This window comes from Chelonoidis abingdonii, chromosome 19 (genome assembly GCF_003597395.2).
Source record: "Chelonoidis abingdonii isolate Lonesome George chromosome 19, CheloAbing_2.0, whole genome shotgun sequence".
Classification (NCBI taxonomy): domain Eukaryota; kingdom Metazoa; phylum Chordata; order Testudines; family Testudinidae; genus Chelonoidis; species Chelonoidis abingdonii.
In genome coordinates, this window is record NC_133787.1 from 23,913,345 (window position 1) to 23,937,651 (window position 24,307).

Below are 24,307 nucleotides of genomic sequence, written 5' to 3' on the forward strand. Positions count from 1 at the left end.
AGAAGACAGACAAATTGAACTAAGTAAAACAAGTAGGGGTCCTGAAAAGCAAATTCATCTTCACCAGGTCTGTAAAATATTGAGAATCAAGAATATGGGAATGATATACATCTTCATAAATAGCCCAGAAAGTCTAGATAATCTATGAATAGCAAGAGCTAAAAAGACTGCATACTATTTATGCGAGAGAGAGTATAGTTTCTGTGGAACAGTCCAGCTTGAGTCATATTTAGAGACATCATAATTCATGTAAACATACAGGCAAGCATTTTAATAAAGCAAGGAGTTGGAGAAATAAGAACTTGGGTAAAAAAATTAAAGGTGTTTTAGGTTTATTACAAAAGAAATCAAAGTAATGCACAGAAATATTTTTTGCAGTTGCAGGAGATTACATATAGAATAGATTTCATTAGGAAGCTCATTTTTCCCACAGTTCAATTAGTATGCAGCACTTAATAGCAAGACTGTCTATTGTGGTCAAAGAAATTAAGCAACTTGTAATGACAGAACTGACAGCCTCTTGAGAAGATACAACTACAAATTAGGGAGATAAAGGGAAAAAGTACAATGCCAAGTGGTTTAAGAGCTGACGGCATGAAATCTGTCAAAAGAAGCGAGATGCAGTAGATCTCCAGCATATTCAACAAAAATCAGTGAATAATCTTTTATATGGGGTGGTGGGAGGGGGAGGAATGAGAGAGAGAGTCAGTCTGAAAAGCATTACTCACATCTATCTGAAGTAACAAAAAGAGTATCTTAGTGCCTATGGTTGTAGAAGAATGAGCTTATCGGAGCTTTCCAACAGAGAGACCTGCCTACTTAATAGCTAGAAGTCTTTACTGAAAAGGTACAGATGTTGTCCTATTGAAGTAACCAAGGGATGTAATTACCATAAGCAGGGCCGACTCTACAGTTTTCACCGCCCCAAGCAGCGCACCGAATTGCTGCCACGGACAGCAAGGGCAATCCGTGTGTCCTTAGGGCGGCAGGCGCGTTTCCGCGGTGGCAACAATTCAGCGGAAGCTTCTATGTTTAGCTGAAGCTGCCGTGGACAGCTAAACGTGGAAGCTGCCACTGAATTGCCGCCACCACGGAAAAGCGCCTGCCGCCCTAAGGGACACAGACTGCCCTTGCTGTCCGTGGCAGCAATTCAGTGCGCTGCTTGGGGGCAAAACAACAGGGACTGCAGCCCTTTGCAGATTGCCGCCCCAAGCACCAGCTTGGAATGCCGGTGCCTGGAGCCGGCCCTGACCATAAGAAGCAAAGGCAGTGATAAACAATTATTTAGGCCCCTTGAGTGCCTCAGGACACACACTATGCAAAGAGTAAAAGAATACAAGCCACGTGCCAAATGGGGTAGATTCATACTTCAGTATAGACTAATAATGGAATGTGTCTGGAGCACTACTCAGTAGTAGCAACTCCACACAGTTATACACACTGCAGCAGAAAGCAACCTTTCATTACCTCAGACAGATAAGAAATCCCATTGCTTCAAAACAGCCTGTGCATGGTATTTCTGAGAAGAATTGCTTTGAGGTCTAAGACTTGTTAAATTATACATATATAGAGAGATCTCTAGTTCCTATCTCAGACAGATCACTCCACTCACATTGTACAGAATCCACATACTCTTGGAGAACATACAGTACAAGATCAGCTCGAGGAGAAAGTTTGCTTATTTTGGGCTCTCGTTTAGATCAGGCCTGAAGTAACGTAGCACAGCAACAAGATTTTTATTATACACAGAAACAAAGCATTCATAAGAGATCTTCTGTTACCTGTCAGCCCTGTGTTCTTGGGGAACCAGGGTGCAGCATCCAGCCTGTCTGATTCACGAAGGACCACCACCACCACCACCACCCAGCCTCTGCTTGAACCAAAACCGATCAGAAGAAAAACTGAGGGCTTGGCTCCACTGGAGAGTTGCAGCGCTGGTGGTGGGTTTACAGTGCTGCAACTTAGTAACTGTCCACATCTGCAAGGCACATCCAGCGCTGCAACTCCCTGGCTGCAGAGCTGGCTGTACAGCTGGTCTGCTTGGGGTATAACGATTGCAGCGCTGCTCGTCAAGTGTGGCCACCAAAAGCGCTGTAATTGGCCTCCAGAGTATTAGGAGGTATCCCAGAATACCTGTTCAGCCACTCTGCTCATCAGTTCGCACTCTACTGCCCTGGCCTCAGGTGACCCGCCCTTTAAATGCCCCAGGAATTTTAAAAATCCCCTTCCTGTTTGCTCAGCCAGGTGTGGAGTGCAATCAATCAGTGACCATGCCTCCACGCTCCAAACAAGCCCCAGCATGGAGCAATGGCAAGTTGATGGACCTCATCATTGTTTTTGTTGAGGAAGCTGTGCAGTCACAGCTGCGCTCCAGCCATAGGAATTATGATACCTATGGGCAGATATCAAAGGCCATGATGGAAAGTGGCCTTGACCGGGACGCGATGCAGTGCAGGGTTAAAGTAAAGGAGCTGCAGAGTGCCTATTGCAAAGCCCACGAGAGAAACCGCCACTCAGGTGCTGCCCCCACGACCTGCCGTTTTTACAAGGACCTGGACGCGATACTTGGGGGTGACCCCCCTGCCAATCCGAGGACCACAATGGACATTTCAGAGCAGGCGAGAGGAAGAGGGAGGTGGGGGGAGGAAACCAGAAGAGCGAGGGTATACCTGGGGTCGGGGGAGAACCCCGAGTCCCAGGAGGCATGCCAGCAGGAGCTTTCTCAAGCCAGCAGGAAGCTAGCCAGATCGCAGCAAGCTGGGAACGTGTTGGTGAAGAAGCAGACAGAGGACGGATCTGCGTAAGCAGCGTTTATTTCCGGATGAAAGTTTGGGAGAGGAGGAGGGGTTATGGCTGCATGCATCATGCTAGATGTGGATAGCCGATTGATGGTTATCATGTGGGTAATCGCTCGGTAATCGGCTTCAAAAGTTTTCTGCAGAGCGGGGCAAATGCGTGGCGGCAAGTTTATAGGGGACACTGTGGTCTTGTCCCAGTCAGGCTAACAGGTGCGCATGTGCTGCGGGACGTGGGGAGCCATGCGTGCACACAGTGCAAGCTGTATAGGGGCAGGGGAATCGCATTGCTGTAGAAGACCTCCTTGCCTTCCAGGTAACCGCAGCAGTGAGATATTTAGGATTAATCTGTGGAAAATGTAGGGAGGTGTTCAGTGTGGTCCCAAGCTCTCTGTTCCCAATGTCACGAAATCCCAGTGCAGCTGAATCAATCAGTTCCCTTCCCAGGTGAGTTGTGGAGCGAGATGGCTTACAGGATTATTAATCCTGCATCATTCCTTACTCACATGTTTTGCTGCTAGTGGCTCTTGTCTGTGTTTTGGTATGTGGAAATTATGCTAAAGTGAGACTGTAACTCCTTCACTGATGATTATTACACAAGGCATGCCATCTCTGTTTTAAATGTTTATATGTTTGTCTTTTTTCTAAAAACAGATGTCCTTGACTACTGCTAACAAATCGAGCGTGGCCGTATCCCAGACTGCTGAAAAGCTACAAAACCTGAGGAAAAGCCGAAAAAGCAAAGAAGATATGGTGAAAGTAGTTATGACTCAGTTTGCGCAGAGAGAGTAAGAAGCTGCAGGACTGAGAGAGAAAATGGAAAAAGCACTGAAGAAGGAAAGAGAAAGCAGGAGAAGGAACTGTGGCTTAAGAACAATCACAAAGCAGCTTGATAAGGCCTCCTTGCGCACCAAAACGACCTGTATCCAGTCACATCGTGCCATTGCAGGCAGAGCACTTACCGTGCGGCCATCCCACCCCCATCACAAAGCTCTTTCCCTTGTGCCCCAATGTCATGCTAAAACCCTCTTCTGCCAGCTCGCAGCTTCTTACACCACCAGCTGCCCCCAAACACCTGTCCGTTCACCCACCAATGCCCTGAGAACTATGACCCTTCCTCTCACTCAACCACCATCGCCCATGCAGCATTTTCATCCTGAAGTGCAGACAGTCATTGCACGAGCAGTGAAGGCAGGAACATATTCAACCTCTGACTGTACAGTTCACCACCGACTACCTGCCCTTTTACTTACTTACTTTCAATAAAGTGGATTTTCTTGGCTTTTAGAAGTTTTTATTATTGCGAGAAGTGGAAAGATAACTACCCCAAGGAAAAAACACGGCATGCAACATCATTGTAACCACTTGGCCACTTCACTCGCCAGGCAAGGCCACCAAACATTACTGTTGGCTTTCAGCCTCAAGGCGCCCTCAAGCATCCCTAATGCTTGTAGCGCCTTTGCTGCGGTGCGCTCATTCTAGTAGCCTGCTCTCTGGGCTCTGCAAATTCAGCCTCCAGGCATTGACCTCGCGAGGTCCATTTCCTGACGAATGTTTCACACTTCCCTTCACAATCTTATGGAGGGATTACAGCACCGATATAAATCGCAGGGATGCTTGCTTTCCCCAAGTCTAGGCTTACCCATTAAGAGATCCTCCAGCGGCTTTAAACGGATCCGAAAGCCCACTCCACAGTCATCTGCACCGGCTCAGCCTGTAGTTGAACCGGGATTCTTGGTCTCTGTCACAGGCTTCCCTGTATCGGTTTCATAGAGCCAAGGCATTAACGGATAATGGGGTCTCCAAGAATCACAATAGGGCTTTTAATGTCCCTACTGTGATCTTCCACTCTAGGAAACAAGTCCCGCCTGCCAGCTTCCTCAACAGCCACTGTTCCAAATGATGCGTGCATCTATGCACCTTCCAGGCCAGCCTGTGTAGAATTGTAAGAAACACCCACGGATGATCCACAAGTTGCCTGGAGAACCTAAGAGAATACCCCTTCCCGATTAATGGACTTGGATGCTAGGTGGGATGGTGGCCAGAATAGAATATGCGTCCAATCTATCGCCCCTCATTGGTGTGCAAACACATCCAGAATGTCTGCACGTTCCCCAGAGTCATGGTTCTTCTTAGCAGGATGCCGATTAACGGCACCTGCAAACTTGCATCAACACTATTCCAACCGTCAACATTTCCGACTTCCAAACTGGTCCTCGACCGAATCGTCAGCTGTCTGGAGTTGCCAGCTTCCAGATTGCAATAAGCCACCGGCTTCTCCACTGGCAGGGCAGCTCATCAATCTCGATGTCCTTGCCGCCGCAGGGTGGGGGGGCCGCAACACACCGTACCATGAAAGTGGCTTTTCTAATTCGAAAGTTCTGCAGCACTGCGCGTCATCCCAGACTTCCATTGAACGATGTGATTCCCACCACTCCTCAGTGCTTGTTTCCTGAGCCCAAAAGCGGCGTTCCACGGTGCTGAGCATTTCTGTTACTGTCACAAGCAATTTAGTGTCCCACGCGTCAGGCGAGTCGATATCATCGGACTCCTCACTGTCACTTTGGAGCTGAAGGAATAGCTCAACTGCCAAATGTGATGTGCTGGCGACACTCATCAGCAAAGTCCTCAGCAGCTTGGGCTCCATTTCCCACAGAAATCGCGCTGCACACAAACTGTTGGGAGACTCACGATGGCACCAAACGTGGACGGAAAAACAGTGACTGATGGGATGTGAAGCGCTGCACCACGGGGCGTTGGGACAGAAGTGGAATGACCTGCACCCTTCCGTCCCCTTCCCACAACCCACGGTGCCAAAATGGGACAAGGTGCTCTGTGAGATAGCTGCCCACAATGCAGCTGCAAATACTGCAAATGTGGCCACACTGCAGCACTGCAAATACTGCAAATGTGGCCACACTGCAGCACTGGTAGCTGTCAGTGTGGCCACACTGCAGTGCTGTCCCTACACAGCTGTAACTCCCAGCGCTGCACACCTCCAAATGTAGCCAAGCCCTTACAAAAAGCAATGAAAAGGCAGTGGGATACACACCGAAACCCCTCCAGACAAGGGTGATAGGATTAAGGCAACTCCCTTAGCCTCATTTGCATCGGAGATGGGACAGGGAGGCATCTCCATTAGCATAGAGAATGGAGAAGAGAGATTCCAAGGCAAGAACCACACTGAACTCTGGGACCAGAAAAGCAGGGAAGTACTGCATGATGGGGGATTTCTGCTCCAGATGTTAATGAACTCACTCCTACGCACACCCAGCTCAGTAGTTATCAGACCAATTCTAGTAATAAATCCTTTACTGGTATCCAAAATACTGAAGCTGCCTAACTGCATTGTGAGCTCCCTCGAAGGAACACCGCCCATAGCCAGGAATGATCAATTCCTATTATCTAGCCTGAACAAAACAACTTTGGTATACTCCCTTGAGCCATCAGTTTACCCATAAACAAATCTAGTGTTCTCCCTTGAACTACTGTTGTTTCCCTACAAAAAAAACCTACCCATCCTCATGTAAATTTTCTGATGACTGGATCCAAAATCTGCACCAGTTCCACTGGGACTTCGTCATCTCCTGACTGATCATGCTGACTGATTTCCTGAGTGATCCCTGCCTGTCTCCAGCACTCCGGACCCACAGCTACCACCACCACATGGGAACCCCAACCGCTTCAAGCTTTACGGAGTGGTAAGAACCCAACTCTCTCTGTGTTTTTCTTTCTACTCTATGTATGGCTTTCTAACCCGACTTGTGTGATCAGGTGTAGTTTTCTAAACCTGACGTTTGTAATCAAATTTAAGCTAGATTTAATATTGTAACTGTTTTGTTTGTTTGGCTCTCCTTATGTAGTTATTACCTGGTAACAAATAACTTTCAAGGTTAAGCTGGTTGCTTCCCTCTCTCTCTCAATCGTATATGTTTTGGCATCCCTATTTGCTCTGGAGCAACGCTCCTCTTACCTAAGCTAAAGATCCCAGTAGCACCCAAAAATCCTGTGGGGTTTGCTCATCAAGTGGATTACTGCCAGAACAATTGTGACATGAAACTGGGGATAGAGATGTGCTGAACCTGTGGCATAGGAGGGTGGCAGGTTGGAAGTGCTGCTCGACCCAGCCTGCTGAGTCCAGGGGCATATAAGGGTGGCAGCTTGAAAGTGCTGCTTGACCCAGCCTGCTCATGCGTACTCTATTCTGGTTCGGTGCCATGGCATATGAGGGTGGCAGCTTGGAAGTGCTGCTTGACTCAGCCTGTTGAGTCCATGGACATATAAGCGGTCAGCTTGGGAGTGCTGATTCACCCAGTCTGCTCAGACGTGCTCTGTGAGTGTGTGCATGTTCATCTGATTCTGGGGCTGGAGGAACACAGCCCTGTGGAACCTAGGTCCTGCAGGATAGCTCCACTGGGAGAGACCTTGCTGAAGGGAGAAGTAGAGCTCCATATGAAAACATAAGTGATACAAGCAGTACATTGATTGAATTACAGAAACCCCCTGCTCAGAAGAGTAACTCTAATAAATGAGCATACCCCAAAGTAATGGGAAAATCTGGTAACACTTCATCATAATGCTAAAATTGGAAGGAGCTTAATTTTGTGCTCACAAGATTGCAGGTATACTATCTGCATGAGCAAACTTTATTTTATTGGGGAAGGGGAGGTTGGGGCAAATTGTTTTCTAACCTGTGTACAAGCAAATGCATGCCCAATATCCCATTTCCATATGTAAATATTAGATTTACACATCCAAGCTAGGCAAAAGCAAGTGGATATGTATTTTTACACACATGCAGTTTAGAAAACAAGACAGTCAGAAGCTAGTTTGAGAATTGGTAAAAATGTAGTCCCTGATATTTGCTTTATGTGAAGAATATGTGAACTTTCCAAACAGAATGGATTTAGTTTGTAAACCTAACTCTGAAGTATAACAGATGAAAAATCCAACACCATGCGTGTTGGTCATGAGCACATATAAAAGAAAATAATAAAATAAAATGTGTCATGGAGAAAACTGAAAATATATGAGGCATTTAGTGTATCCAGCTCATACAGCCAAAATAAATAAATAAATGGAGGTAATAAGGAACAACACAAGATGCACACAGAATGTTAGGGAAATTCTCAAGGAGTCACTGTTTTGAGAGTTAAGATAAAAGAGAAATGAGTGTGGTAACACATTTCTCCCCGCTTCCCCAGTTTTTATATTACTATTATTTTGGGATAGGATATATATTTATAAGACTACTGGCATCTACAAATAATTCTATTGGTATAGCAAGAAAGATAGTGTGGAAGGAATTAGAACCTCCTGTTATATTATCTGATGACCCACAATACAGCCTAAATATAATTGATTAAAATCTAGGGTGTTTTTTAAATTAATATATTGATTTGTATGTATCAGGGGTCGGCAACCTTTCAGAAGTGATGTGCCAAGTCTTCATTTCTAATTTAAGGTTTCAAGGGCCAGTAATACATTTAAACCTTTTTAGAAGGCCTCTTTCTATAAGTCTATAATATATAACTAAACTTTTGTTGTATGTAAAGTAAATAAGGTTTTTAAATTTTTAAGAAGCTTCATTTAAAATTAAATTAAAATGCAGAGCCCTCCGGACTGGTGGCCAGGACCCCGGCAGTGAGAGTGCCACTGAAAACCAGCTTACGTTGCCGCCTTCGGCTCATGTGCCATATGTTGCCTACCCCAGGTATATATTATAGTAAGACAGCAGGTCAAATCTGCAGGTTTTCTTAAAGGAACCCTCCATGCTTGTTTTACCTTTCACACGGTTAACAAATAAGCTGAACACACTTTATTTGGGTCTACCATCATGCAGACTTAATAAGTTTACAGAAGATATCTGTGAAGCTGTTTAACATAGAACTGCAGAGGTAAGCTAAAGAACATATTCTGCTAAATCACCAAATTTGGAAGAGAGTTACAATAGTTTATAGCACTCAGCTTATACTATTACAGGCCTAATGCCCAGAAAGTGGAGTTGGTCAAAACTCAGAATTTCTTTATCATGGGAAATTTCAGCATTTTAATGTTTTTGTTCCAATTTGCAATTAAAATATACTGTATTTCAAAATTTCCAACAAAATGGATCTCTGTAAATTGTGTGTTTCTAAAGTACCCACATACAGTGTTTCCAAAATGAAATATAATCCCTAAGACTCCAGCAGCTGCTGACTGAAATGGGTATGATTCTTGTCAGTTTCACTCATGGTTGCTATTCAGTGGTGGACATCTGTGATATTGACAAGAATCATATAAATTTCAGTCAGCAGCTGCCTGGAGTTTCAGGGTCTACAGCTCTAGGGCAGCCTTCTCACAGAAAATCCCCTGGGCCCAAGAAACCCCAGGCTTCCAGACTCCAGAGCCAGCTGCCCTGCAGCAATGGACCCCTGGAACCCGCTCTGAGTTGGGACTCTGAGGCCTTCCAGAATCCCTGCTCTGGGAGACTAGACACAGAGCTGTCAGGCTCCCAGGGCAGCAGATTCCCTGGGCTTCCTGAGTCTCAGGGGAGGTAGCTCAGTAGGCTGCAGGAACCAGGCAGCTCAGGGAACCAGCTGCCCCAGAAATCTGGAAACCCTAGGATCCCTTGACCCTCTCGCAGTCCACATGGTGGGACCCTAGTTGCCTGTCCCAGGACTTCCAGGTTGGAAGCAGGGATCCTAGAAACACTGATTGTCCCCTGGGTTTCCAGGCTTACTTCTGAGGAGCTGGGTAACTAGATACCAAGAACCCCCAAATCTGCCAGGCTCCCAGACTAGCTGGTTCCCCTGGCTGCAGCTGGTCCAGAAATCTGCAAGTTCTGGGCTTCTGAGTTCTGGGGCAGTTTGCATGGTGGAGCTGCCCCAGAACCATGGTAGGCTGCTGAGGAGTCAGGCAAGTGAACTGGCAGGAAACCAGGCAGGCTTCCAATGGGTGACTGTCCTCTAAAGAGTCAACAAAAGCGAAATTTCCATGAATTGTTCACTTTCAACAAATTGGCCTTTTCTGATGGAAAAGCGTTCTATCAGAACATTTCCGACAGTTCTAACAGGAAAGTACTTGTATAGGATTAAAACAAGAGACAAGGCCAAAATGACTAGTGTAATTGATTTCTTCAGAAATTGGTGAGCTGACTGAAGAAACAGTTATAAAAAGTAGTATACTGAAGTTCAGGTCTAGAGTACTTCAACAACAAAAGAACCATAGTACCAAAGGTTAAGAAATTGTGCAGCTACTTCATAGATTTATAGGTATGTAAGAGAAGAGACACAGCTCTTTTAGCTGGTTGTTTCGCAGCTGAAGACACTGGAGATTTTTAAGCACTGTTGGTAATTTTTTTTCTATCCAGTATCTTAAACGTTACATATGGTCTAAAAAAAGTGAGATTGATGCATCTTTACATGCTGAATGCCTTCAAAGTAAATGAGGTATGGAACAGTCAGCAGAGATGTCCCTCCACAGCTCCTGTCTATTTTGGTGCAAGTTTCAAGAGTTTTGGAAGGAAAAAAAAAAATCACTCTCCCCCAACTTTAGCTGTCACAACCCAATTTGGACCACCAAGTTACGTCACAGTTACTATAACATTTATTTGAATTAATCTATAGAGGAATACAGGTCACATAAAAGAAATATTTGTATTGTATTACATATATAGTTTTTTAAAGTTTCCTACACAAAAGATCTAGAAGTTATTTAAAATAAATATGATCTCCAAATAGGTTTTCAGATTAAAACTTCAAGGAAGTGAACAGAAGAAGAGCAGCACCTTTTTTTTTGGTTGTACTGTGATAATCTGGGGCAAAGATGCCTAAGAAAGCAATAGGAGACAAACACATCAGAATAGAACACTGGTGTAACAACTGAAAGAGCAGATGTCTCAAAAATAGTGTCATATTCTATATTATTTTCCACAGAAAGATCCTGAAAGCTACAGAATCTTTACTTTTTGGTGCTCAATTTTCCAGTGTCCTTAATTGTGACAGTCTGGTTAAGTTTCCAGTCAGGTTATAGGAGAACAAAAGTAATTAAGCAAACAGATTCCAAATCTCATTATCTGACACAGAGGAGAGGCAATCCCAAGAGAAAGTGTGCTCATGTGACCTGGCAAAATGAGTGTCTAGAATTACAGGCAACAGCCACAAATTCTACACAGTATTATCAACTCTGTAACAGTGTTATCTGCTGTGGACAGAAAGGTGAATGGAGGAAAATACAACAGGCTGACTTAGTGTCAGGGATCATAAAAAGGCCACCCACTCATTATCTCTGAGAGAGCATTAATTTGAATAGGCTTTCAGACAGTGTTCGTCCCCCCTCCCCATTTTTCAGCCAAATAGATGATGATCAGATCTGAGGATATCACAATTTATAACACACTATTGCATTTGATTCAAAATTCAGACCATCTGCTTGATACTTTAGCATAAGCCTATCTCATATAGGATTGCTTTAGGAAATAACCAATTGTTATCCTTGTTAACTACCATTTCACACAACTGCATCTAGGAGCACTTTTTCCACTGGCAGCAAACTTTTTTTAAAGGAATTAAATCTGAAAGTGTATGAATTGCCCTCAAAAGCTTACTTATATGCAGAAATATTACACCAGGGGTCGGCAACCTTTCAGAAGTTGTGTGCCGAGTCTTCATTTATTCACTCTAATATAAGGTTTCATGTGCCAGTAATACATTTTAACGTTTTTAGAAGGTCTCTTTCTATAAGTCTATAATATATAACTAAACTACTGTTGTATGTAAAGTAAATAAGGTTTTTAAAATGTTTAAGAAGCTTTATTTAAAATTAAATTAAAATGCAGAGCCCCCGGACAAGTGGGCAGGACCCGGGCAGTGAGAGTGCCACTGAAAATCGGCTCGCGTGCCACCTTCGGCACGCGTGCCATAGGTTGCCTACCCTTGTATTACACAGTGTCTTTTTAGAAGAGTGGACATTCCAGAATCCTTTGCAGACAAAGTATTGTATATAAGAGGATAAAATATGGCAGCCATATAGTATAAGTTATTTTAAGTTTGTTTTTCACATATTGTAAAATTCAAATATTCACTGCCAAGGAATTTAAGTTTTTTTTCTTTTATGTACAAGAAACATATGTACATATCTTTGCTATTGCTAACACAGCTTGAAAGAGATTTCCAAACAACCAAATAAATGGAAAAATAAGGATCTGTCTACTCAGGAACTAGACACCCATGCTTGCCTGTGCCAGCCAACTCAGGTTCACAGGGCTTGGGCTGCAGGGCTGGTTCATTGCTATGTAGACTTCTGGGCTTGGGCTGGAGCCCAAGGGTCCAAAGCTCAGGCTCCAGCCCAAGCCCAGAAGTCAACCCAGCAATAAAATGGCCCCATAACCCAAGGCTGGAGCCCATGGGCCTGAATCAGCTGGCAAAGGCCAGCCATGGATGGCTAATTCATGTGTAGACATACCCTTAAGTCATTAGAAGTGCAAATCAAATCTCTGGATTTCAATGAAAGTGTAGCTCATATAGTTTCTTGCTTATGTATTAACATTTTATCATTTGTCATGAGCAAAAACCATGGTGATTTAGTTTGAAGTATAAACCAGTATAATATTATTAATAATTATCCAACAATTTAATTAATGTATAAAAACCACCTCAATAGTCACTTACTGGCTGATTCCTTCAAATGAAGCTTCCCTGGAGATGTTTCCACTATCAGTATTAACACCACGCTGAAGGAGAAGATGAAAAGAACTATCACTGTGTGCTAAAGACAAGTATTTTAAAGTAAATTCATTGACAGAACCCATTACTTACGGTCTTTTAGAAAGCTTACTTGTAAATATAATTTGGATGATTGCATAAAATCAGTAAGAGGTAAAAAACAAGGTTACATGCTCACATTTAGACACATACACCTCTACCTAGATATAAAACGCTATCCTCGGGAGCCAAAAAATCTTACCGCATTATAGGTGAAAGTGCGTTATATCGAACTTGCTTTGATCTGCCGGAGTGCGCAGCCCCGCCCCCCTGGAGCACTGTTTTACCATGTTATATACGAATTCATGTTATATCATGTCGTATTATATCGGGGTAGAGGTGTATAAATAGTTACTCATTACTGAAGAGACAGAAGGAACTCAAGTTGACATATGCTGCCTCGAAAAGGAGGCCTAAACTTCTCTTTTCTAAAATGGTTTGGCAGCAATTTTCTTGGGGGGTGGGGTGCGGGAAGGACGGGAGCAAAGGGCAAAAGAAGTTTGTCATGTAAACAAGATAGTAATGGGTGGGAATAGAATAAGAACTGTATTAAGAAGTTTTAATACACACTTCCTTGGAAAGAAGTAATTCCTTACTCCCTTGACAACTCTTGTTCCATAAATTGGAGTGCCTCTCTACTACAGCTTGCCATTCACACAAGCAGCATGAAATACACCATTCTGGCTGCTACATAGCACTGCTGACGTGTCACGTTTGTGGGGAAAATCACACAGAGCAGCACTGCCTTTCCAATACCAATGGAGGAGAGGCACAAGTGCAGGACTTCTGCTGAACTAAGCAAAGAATGTTCTTTGGATCAGCATTCCTCCAGAGCTCAGGGAGGGAAAGCAGCTCAGAGAAGTAGGAAGTTTTGAGTGAAACAGACCCAGCAGAAAGGGAGTTGCTCAACCTCCACAAAAATAGACAAATAATGACAGTCATGTACCAGTCCCAACAGAATACTGGAAAGCTGAAGAAGGGGAAAGGACAGCTCTAATCACCATCACACTTTACCCTGGGAAGAAGTGGATGAGGGGTGAAAAGCATTGTAACTCTACCCTCCCACCTTGGAGTTGTGTGAAGATTATGTTGTAATCTAAAGCGGGATCTAGATAGTAACTTGATCCCATTCTCACACTACTGAAGGAAAACTGCCCTGAGCCCCTGCCTCATCATACAAAAAAGCAGTACTTTAATTTCTCTAAGCGCCAGTCGGAGGATTCAAAGACGCAAGTGATGTGGTCAGAACAATGGGAAAGCAGGATGTGATTTTGCAGCATTTTTAATGGACTTGAGGGAGGCGATGTGGGTGTCAAGTGGGTTTCCTGTAAATTAAATGTGAAACTACCACATGGATAAGAGTTTTGGTAGTAGGACACAGGGTAGAAGGGACAGGATTTAGCAACTCACTGACTGAATGTGAGGAGAGAGGAGAAAAGCTAGTCAACTATACAAAGATGGCTGACTTCAAACTGGAGAATGGTGAAATTAGCCTCTGGGATGGAGAAGGGACAAAGAGGATACATAATGAGCAGACATCTCAGATTAATTCATCTGTTTACTGAAGAGCAACTGGGTAAGTATTCTCCAGGAATGACAAATATGACTTACCAATGTAAGAAGAACTGAGGGTTTCTTTGAAGCCAAGACACTGGTTATCTAAAAGAACAGGACTGCAGTTACAGGACATTTTTTTTCCTATCCACATCATATATCACGATTTTATTACGGACAATTTGCTTCTTGTCAATGTTATATTTGTTAACCTTAGAAACGTACTAACATTTCAAGCCTGCTAAAAGAAGTCACCTCATATGTTCTGCTTGTTAGGCAAAGGCAGCAATACAACTGGTGAACAGTATCAATCAATCAATCAATAAAACCTTTTGCTGTAAAAGAGATACAATAAAAAAGGTTAAACACCAGAATACAGCCAAAGTAACATGACTAATCTCATCTGACTTATCATAGTCACATTCAAAATTGATTCTATATCAATTAAACAAATATCGTGAATCAGAAATATAGTCAACAAAAATGATGAAGTAGTTTCAGGCCCTAAACCTCCCTGACAAATTTTATCGATTTGTCATTTTTTGTGATATAAAAAGTTTTTCTTCCATTCCCCATCATGTTGCTGTGTGAAAGACCTATGCAGGCAGGGGAAATGGACTAACTAGCTGATGGAGGAAAGAGTGATACTCCCTATATTCAAAGTGCTGTTAAGTGCACAAAGTAAACAAACTGGAAAAGAGAAACGTTTCTCTGATCTCCTTCAGATTAAATAACCTTATGTCACTTGTTAAAAGAGTGGTTAAAACATGTTCAGACAGAAGGGTGGTTTTTACGTTGGTGTCCTTTTAAAACATATGCAACAACTGCACTGCAAGATTAAATCTACTGCTATTATTTGGAGAGGAAATGTGCAAGAGTTGAGAAGGGTTTTTTCTATGAAGACCCACATAACAGGACATGGAAATCAGGAATTACAGCAGGAAAAGGTGTGTGCTACTACATATAAAAACACAGTATGCATTAATGTTATTACATTATCGTGTGCTGAATATTTACAGTTATTCTCACTGAGTCATCTTTTCTTGATTAAAAACTTCTCTACAATATCCCCAACTTCCTTTAACATCTTTGACGTATTTATAAATTGAGGCTACAATAGGTCTTTCATTTCCACTGGTGCGATTAAAAGCTTACACTCTTCAACTTGTTCCACTTGCATGCCACAAGAAATTGAAGTAAAACGCAGTATTGTTATTTCCATAGATTGCCTTCCATCACAGAATAGCTTATGTCAACTCAACGGCCACATTTCCCAAGACTAGATATCGCTGGGATTCTACTGGTTCTATTAAGAACAGTCACAGTTAAATGCCCTGGGTTTGTTTCACACCAAGGCCAACATTTCTCAATAAGCCTAGTTTCCTGACTGTTTAAGAGGAAATGAGAAACACACAATATTTATCAGCCATCTCACTAGTCTGCCTTTACATTAAAGTCAATTCTTACCGTACCACCTATTTGAGAAGAGAACATTGGGGTCACAGACAGATATACTTTTAATATGGCTGCACAGATGTGGGTGCTGAGATATGCATTCATTGATCCAATAAATGAACCACATAACTAGGACGAGGATATTTCACCAAATTAGCATCAACTTGTTACCAGTTTGCTCCAATAACACACATCACATGAAGTGAAAAACTAAATGCATAGTCACAATACATTACATATCTATACTGCAATGTCTTTTACAGATCTTTTGTATTTTCTAACCTTCATGAGATACTGTGACTATTACAGACTTTCCAGCAGTATCCATCATCAAAGAATCTGGTACAGATGCTCAACCAATGAATTCAAGTCGAAGATGCTAACACAGTGGATAACCAAGGTGTCAGGGGTGCTGGAACTAAGGGTGCTGGGGGTGCGGCAGCACCCTCTGGCTTGAAGTGGTTTCCATCATATATACAGGGTTTACAGTTTTGTTCATTGGCTTTCAGCACCCCCACTATAAAAACTGTTCCAATGCCACTGTCTAGATCATTATACAAAGGTACTTACAGGTCTAGTGGAATTTACAGAAGCACCTAATGAGAGTAAGGCACCTAGTAGGATTTCCAGAAATGCCTAAGCAAGTTAGGTACTTATCTACATCTTTTGCTGCCTAAATACCTTTGCAAATCAGGCCTCTCATGCCTTGACATTGGGGAAGTGTATGTTCCTAGTAGAATGGGCAAGCATTCTATCCAAAGTCTTTGAAAAATGAAAGACTGCTTGCATAATCCAGGAATATCTCAAAATATGTACATATTAACTGACTAAATACATGAACAAAGGGAGAGCTCACCTTCGAAAGGACTGGAGAATTTTCACACAAGCCACTTTTCCCTTCTAAGCATAGAAGTTAAAAAGCTAAAGCGTTCTTGAATGGTGTTTCTTTAATGTATATACAATGTATTGTCACAGAGTTCCTACAGTCTATTCTGACTCGGCTAACCTAGTACCTGGCAATTTTATCAAATACAGACAGGTTCATATTAAAGAGAAATACAGTACTGCAAAACTTCTTTGGCTTATGATTTAAGATGGCATATTCCAGGGAGAAAAATGTCGTTACATGGGCTTACAAATTAACCCAAATTAAAGAGATCCACATTCCTTCCTGGGTAAAATTTTAAACACTGAGACACAATATAAAGATACACGATAATGGCATTTGTTGATAGGAGACTGCACACCAAATGTCAATAAATATGATTCTTGTAAAGAAGCATGTGTTCCTACTTGCAATTGCTTGCCTTGACTTCTGTATTCTACACATCAAGTCTGGTAACAAGAAACTATGATTCCAACTCAAATGCGTCAAGCAGCAATCTTTTCACAGCTTCCTCAACCCACAGTTAAGGAAATACACTAGCACAACCACAGTTTAGAGATAATTTCAATATGAAGATGAAATGAAATTGTCTCCACAGCTGGTAAAAATAAGATTTTGGGTCTGGCAAGTCAGGTTAGCATCCTGCAGGGGACAGAAATAGCAAGATCTTCCTTTTTAAGCTGCTCTCCATAAGACTCACTACAGAGTTTGGCAAACATGCTGCCATAATCCTGCTGAGCTTTCCTACTAAAAAAAATAAACTAGCCAGGTGCACAAAACCATAACATCTGCTCTAAAACAACTATGCAAAGAGAACCTTAAGTGTGCAATTAATACCCATATTTAAAAATACATGAATACAAGAGAAAGCAACATTTGAATAAATAATTAAATGAAAAATTAAAATATTTTACATTCAAACAGCTAATCAAAATTTAATACATTTTATGAAATAGGGGTAAAGAGGAAAGTTTATGTTTACTGATAAAGCATTTGGAACCATTTCCCCGCTGCAAGGGCCAAGGAGGCATTGCTAGTCCATTGTTAGGCAATTTGTCTGTCTTTTCCTCACAGGTCCCCAGAACTCTTCAGAATCATGCCCAATGAACCTTTTTATTAAATTAAGAGAATATTTTAAAAGTGTCTCTGAATTGGTCTCAATGTACAATCCAATAAAACAACAGCATCATATTTTATAGAGTTTTAGAAAAGTTCATAAAACAAATGTCATTATTCAGGAACTGGAAGTAGGACTAACTAATTAGGAAATGAAGACAACATATTTAGTGGAACAAGGTTTTTTTTTTAGAAAGCTACTGCCATACTTTCAGAACCACCATTAATTTTGTAATCGTCGGGAAAAATATTAGGAAAAGCAGACACTCACCTCATCTTTATAGTGTACTTCATCTACAGCATATTTCTTCCTGAAATATTCGGGAGGATGAATCCTTTAGAATACAATAAAAATACAATACTTGGTGTTAGCCATGTTATAAAATTAAATAGTTTAGGTTATGAAAGATGACAGTGCCCGAGTTATCATCATAACGGTATCATCATAGATATAAACAAATCAAGAATAATAATGTTAATAAACACTGATGTTTCAGTACAATAGCTCATAACAAAATTTACTATGGTTACATTACTTTAAGGTTTTGACTAGTCCATGAAACTTAGACTTCTTAGTCTCCTCCAGTCTAAAATGTTCTGTATTCCCAGAGAAATCCTCCTTGTTAGAGTTGTGAATTGTGCCACATTCAATTGAGTCCAAATTTTCAAAAAGGCATGGAAACAACTTGGCGAAAGTGAGTTTTTCACTAACTGATGAGTCCTAGTGATGAATCAACAAGTAAGTTCTAAATCACATCCCTTCCCACCATCACCTGCAAAAGGAAAGACTAGTCTACTTTCACGCAAAAAGTCATCACCACAAATCAGATGTAAAATTTGTGGGAGGGTTTTTTGCCAGTCTAATAAATGGAGAAATTACTGATAACAGAAGAAAAACTTTTAAAATCACAATACTCCTTTAAGTGACCCTCCCCCATGGCCTCTTCTCATTAATGTTTGTGAGGTATAAAAAAAATACATTATTTATCTTGCCTTCTTTTGCAGAAATTTTTAACATTTTATTTAAACGTAACTAGAATTCTAGTCCCTTTCTATACTTAACGTTTTATATTTCTTTTACCTCAGAAGTCTTTGCATACTCTGCATTCATTAGCAAGGTTTTCTTTTCCCCTTATTCCTCAAATGTTTAAGTAATTAAATATTCCAACCATGTTGGGAATAAATTTAACATTTATAATTTTGGCTCTATTTAACAGTTAAACCCTAACTATGAACCCAGGTAACTTATGGTCACTGTTCTTTAATGCTCCACTGCAGTGCCTCCAAATTATCATTTATGTCCTCCTGCATTGTTCAAAGCAGTGATCCCCAACCTTTTCATCTGGCAGGCGCCAGATGAAGGACTGTGGCAGCAGAGCACCCGCCGAATTTTGGCGGCATTTCAGCAGCGACGCCTCTCAACGCCTTAGATTTATTTTCAAATATGTTTAAAATTTTATTTGTGTTGAGAAATACTCATCTTTGTAACTCTGAGGTAGCTAGGCTAAGCTAAGTATTTACTCTTTTCAGCTGTTTTGAAATACTGGTTGTGGACTGCTGGTTTCAAACTTCGGCTCAATCGCTATAGAGCATTACAAGAAAAATGAATGCAGCAAGTCATAAATTAATTAGAAGGATTACCTGAGTGGAAGATATGATTCCAGTACTATTAGATCTAGTCTCCCCTAACCAATGAGTAATAAAAGAAGAAATAACCTATTATGAAAGGATATTCAGAAGACTTTATGTAAAAATATTTCTTTTGCCCAGGATTTTTAGAATCAGCAGCTAAGCAGGGATGGTAAAAACACATACAGGACAGTGTGCCCAACATAAGAAATTACGAGACTCCATCCCATGTAATTCTATAGCTCACAGTCTAGACACTCTAGTAATTTGCACAATTCAGTTATTATTATTCTTATTCAAAAGATATTTCAGCAGTTGACCTCAGGATATTTTAAAACAAATTGTGGGTCCTTTTTATGTGCCATCTGGATACTTAGCTTTTAGGGTACGCTTCGTTCATGTTTTCATGCTTTTTTGACAACCATGAGGGCTAGAAACAACAGTTACTAACCTTTCATAACTATTGTTCTTTGAGATGTGTTACTTATGTCAATTCCACATTAGGTGTATGTGCACTGTTGCTGGAGATTTTACCCTCAGTGATATCTGTCAGGCCAGCTCTAGCACCCTGTTGTGCCATGAGCTTAGGCACCAGTATCAGAGCCAGCACCAGACACACAGCCTCTCAGTTTCTTCCTGCCAGCCAACTCCAACAGAAGGGTAGGAGGGTAGATCATGGAATGGACATGAGTAACATCTCAAAGAACAGTTATAACATATTATTAACCGTTTTTTTCTTTGAGTGCTTGCTCATGTCCATTCCACATTAAGTGGCTAACAAGCAGTACCTCAGAAGGTGGGCTTAGAGTTCACGGACATGCTGACTGCAACACTGCCCTTCCAAACCTAGTGTCGTCTCAAGCCTGTTGGATGATGGTGTAGGTAAAGGTATTCACCCATGACCAAGTTGTGACCCTGCAGATGTCTTGGATTGGAACTTGCATGAGGAACGCTGCTGAAGATACCTGAGCTCTTGTGGAGTGAACAGTTATCATAGCCAGAGGTAGGACATTTGCCTGCTCATAACATGCCCAAATGCAGGAGGTTATCCAGGATAAGATCCTCTGGGCTGACACTGGAAGTCCTTTCATCCTTTCTGCTTCTGCTAAAGAGTTGCATGAATTTGTGAAAGGATTTAGTCCTAGAAGATGAGGGCACACCTAACATTCAATGAATGAAGCTGCCATTCTTCTGAGTTCTTGTGATGCTTCAGGAAGAAGACTGGCTGGAAAATGGCCTGGTTGCTATGAAACTGCAAAACCACCTTTGGCAGGAAGGAGAATGGACTTTATCCTTGAAGAACATCATGTATGGTAGTAAGAGCCTTGATTTCAGAGTTATTTCTGGCTGAAGTTATCTCAACCAGGAAGAATCATAGAATATCAGGGTTGGAAGGGACCTCAGGAGTTCATCTAGTCCAACCCTCTCTTCAGACCAGGGCTAATCCCTAGACAGATTTTTGCCCCAGATCCCTAAATGGTCCCCTCAAGGATTGAATTCACAACTCTGGGTTTAGAAGGTCAGTGTTCAAACCACTGAGCTATCTCTCCCAACCCTCCAAGAGAGAAGCAGTAAAGGGCACAACACTAGTGGTTTGAAGGGAGGACAAATGAGCCTTGACAGAACCAGGGTTAAGTGCCACACAGGGGTGTGCACACAGGGTGGCACATGGGGATATTCACAGGGGGCACCCGCACTCCCAGTAATCATCTCCGCAACCACCCGCAGCATCTATCCTAGCCCCCGATCTGTGATACCCTCCCCCAAGCCCATACTCCCCTGTTTCTACCAGGGTGGGAGTTGGACTGAGCAGAGCTGAAGATACATGCCTGGGAAAGGCACTGCAGTTAGTGCTCTCAGTGAGCCCCACTAGATGGTGCTCAGAGCAGGGAAGCTGGGCTAGCTGCAGAGTTCTGTTAAAGGGAAACCTGCTGACTCCCATCTCCTCCTTGCCCACAGCCTCCAGTAAGTGTCTGGAGCCTGGGACTATGGGGAAGCAGCAGGAGGCTGGGGTGATGGTTGAGGAGCCTGAGTAGGTAGCGGGAGTTGATGGAACCCGGACTGTCAATAAGTCCCTGGCCACTGTAAAGGCCTCTGGAGCTGACGGTACCGTCAACCTGCTGGTGCTGCAGCGGCTTCAGGGCTTCGGCAGAGCATACCACACCAGACTCGGTGCTCTGGGAGGAGTCAAGACTGTGGATGGAAGAGTGGCCCAGCACAGGTCACACTTCACTGACTTCACCATGTCTGTCTTTCTTCCGCACGGATGAGCGCCCTCTGTCAGCGCACTGCTTTTTGTGCTTCTTCCTTGGTACTGGAGATAGGCAATGGTGGTGGGAAGTATACGGTGTTGGAGGAGCACTTCATACCAAGGGCAAAGTGCTCAGTGCAGAATCAGAACAGCTTGGCTCTGAGGCTGGTCCAAGAGCCGCTTCCATTACAATAGCTTTCAGTCTTATCTCTCTATTCTTTTTTGTGCAGGCTTTAAAGTCTCAACAAATCTGACAACAGTCTCTCGTGTAAGTTTCTCCCAAACATTTCAGACAAATGGAACATGGGTCACTCACGGGCACAGATTTGCCACATGTAGTGCAAGGTTTGAACCCTGGGGACCAGGGCATGCTCAGCCCCAAGGGCAAAGAGAGCTCTGGGATGACAGGAGAGAGGGCATTCTAAATATTTATACTAACATGATCTACAATATTATATATAATATAATATTTAGAAAACACACACACATATATACACACACATACATATATACACACACAAAACTATATTTGAAACTAACAAACAGAATACAAAATCACTGAAAAGAGCTGTTCCAGCAGCCACCCTGGGCGGGATGAAGGAATTGAGAGGGTGAGTAGCTGGCAGTGCCCCTTATACCAGTGCATAAGCATGTGGCACCAGAGGGTGCTAGAGCCTGCCCGACAGACACTACTGAGGGAAAAATCTCCGGAAATGGTGCACACAGCGCATACACACCTAACATGGAATGGATATGCGCAAGTACTCAAAGAAAAATGTATATTTTTTTAATGAAAGCTCAGATTCTCACTCAATCTCTTTATTTCAGCAGCTGGGACTTTAAAACACAACAAATATCATGAGTTTCACACACACACACACACACACAAAAATCACTGTTCCGTGCAGAGGCTTCTGTATCAGCTGTGTAAATACTGCAGGATAAGGCATAAGGTATTTGTAATGCTCACATCATCATCATCATCATCATATAGCTGAGTGGGGGCCATGTTCATCGTGCTATGGCATCCGCAGAGGTAACTCAGGCTTACGAAAAAAGGCTTGGTTTGTTTGCCGTTGACTTCAGGGAAGGACGGATGTAAGTGCATCATGGAAGGCTAACGCTATCTTCCCATAATTACCCACGCCAATGTTTTGGCCCCATAAGGCATTGCAAGCCCAACCCAAAATTCCACTCAGCTATGTGCACTGTGAGATAGCTACCCACAGTGCAGTGCTCCGTGCGCCAATGCAAGCCCTGCTAGCGAGAATGCACTCTGCCAACACAATGAGTATAGTGTGGACACACAACATTGACTTGCTTAAACTGGAGGCTCAATGTCAACTTACTTGAAGTTGACTTAACTTTGTAGCGTAGACATGGCCTAAAGGGAAGAGAGGTGATGAGAAGGAGGGTTTTTGTGGTAAAGAAATTGGATACAAGTCATATCAGATCCTAAATTACAAGAAAGTACTTTAAAAAAAAAAAGTCATGCCCCAGTTTCCATCCCAGACAGCTCACTTACAAGAACTACCATCAGAAGGGTGGGTATAGAGAGCCAGCATTAGAAATTTGCTAGAATTCTAGCAGATAGACAGTATGCGGAATGACTATTCATTTAGTATAAATTTCAAGTTTTACTTGCTTCAATACTTCTCATCCAGCCCAACTAAATTCATAATTGTATGTGGGGCAGTGTTTAAATCAGTAGAGCAGGAATCAGTAACCCAGAGCTAAAGCCTGGCCCCACTGAAGTCAATGGGACGTTTGGCACTGCTTTCACTAGTTTGAGAAAGTCCATCCCATGACCCCTCGAAGCAGACATAACTTCTCTCTATTTTTCCATCAGGGAAATAGATCTAACAGTATATCTACAAATATACCACTAGATTTTGTTTATTGTTTCAGTTACTTTAAATAGTTGTATGATGGACATAACCAAATATCACAAACTTATCTCAGCAGTTCTATTAACTGTGCTGTGTTTTCTATCTTGAAACCCAATAAAACCTTGATTCCATTGATTAAAGATACTTTAAAGCTGCACAATAATTCAAAACAACTTCAAATCTTAAGAGATTTAAGATTTTTGATACTATCTTGCATGACCGTCTCATAAACAAACTAGGGAAATACAACCTAGATGGAGTTACTATAAGGTGGGTGCAGAACTGGTTTGAAAACAGTTCCCAGAGAGTAGTTCACAGTCAAGCTGGAAGGGCATATCAAGGGAGGTCCCTCAGGGATCGGTGCTAGGGCCGGTTCTGTTCATTACAGTCATCAATAATGGCACAGAAAGTACACTTACAAAGTTTGAGGATGATACCAAGCTGGGAGAAGCCTCCAATTTAAGCAAGTGTTTTGGAGGATAGGATTAAAATTCAAAATGATCTGGACAAACTGGAGAAATGGTCTGAAGTAAACAAGACGAAATTCAATCAGGACAAATGCAAAGTACTTCACATAGGAAGGAACAATGAGCTGTACATATACAAAATGCAAATAACTGCCCAGGAAGGAAACCTGCAGAAAGGGATCTGGAGGTCATACTTAGGACCCTACCAAATTCATGGCCATGCAAAATGCATCATGTACCATGAAATCTGCTCTCCCCCTGTGAAATCTGATCTTCTGTGTGCTTTTACCCTATACTATACAGATTTCACAGAGGAGACCAGCCTCTTTCAAATTGGGAGTCGTGAACTAAAAGGGAGTTGTTGGGGGGGGGTCACAAGGTTATTTTAGGGGAGTTGTGGTATTGTCACCCTTATTTCTGCACTGCTTTCAGATCTGGGTGGCTGGAGAGCAGCAGCTGGTAGCCAGGCACCCAGCTCTGAAGGCAGTCCCTGCCAGCAGCAGCGCAGCTAAGGGTAGCAAT

General features: G+C 42.4%; 1 protein-coding gene across 2 annotated transcripts in view; it reads right to left on the reverse strand.

The window, feature by feature from the left end:
• Positions 1-24,307, reverse strand: part of PEPD (peptidase D) — a 243,908-nt gene that overhangs the window by 192,816 nt on the left and 26,785 nt on the right. Inside the window, exons 4-6 of one of the 2 annotated variants that reach the window (XM_075073630.1) lie at positions 17,821-17,884; positions 14,150-14,197; positions 12,446-12,507 (exon numbers count right to left, since the gene is read on the reverse strand). In XM_075073630.1, coding sequence (XP_074929731.1) covers positions 12,446-12,507; positions 14,150-14,197; positions 17,821-17,884 — 174 coding nt within the window. The remainder of the gene's footprint in view (positions 1-12,445; positions 12,508-14,149; positions 14,198-17,820; positions 17,885-24,307) is intronic. The other variant, XM_075073631.1, reaches the window with a different exon arrangement.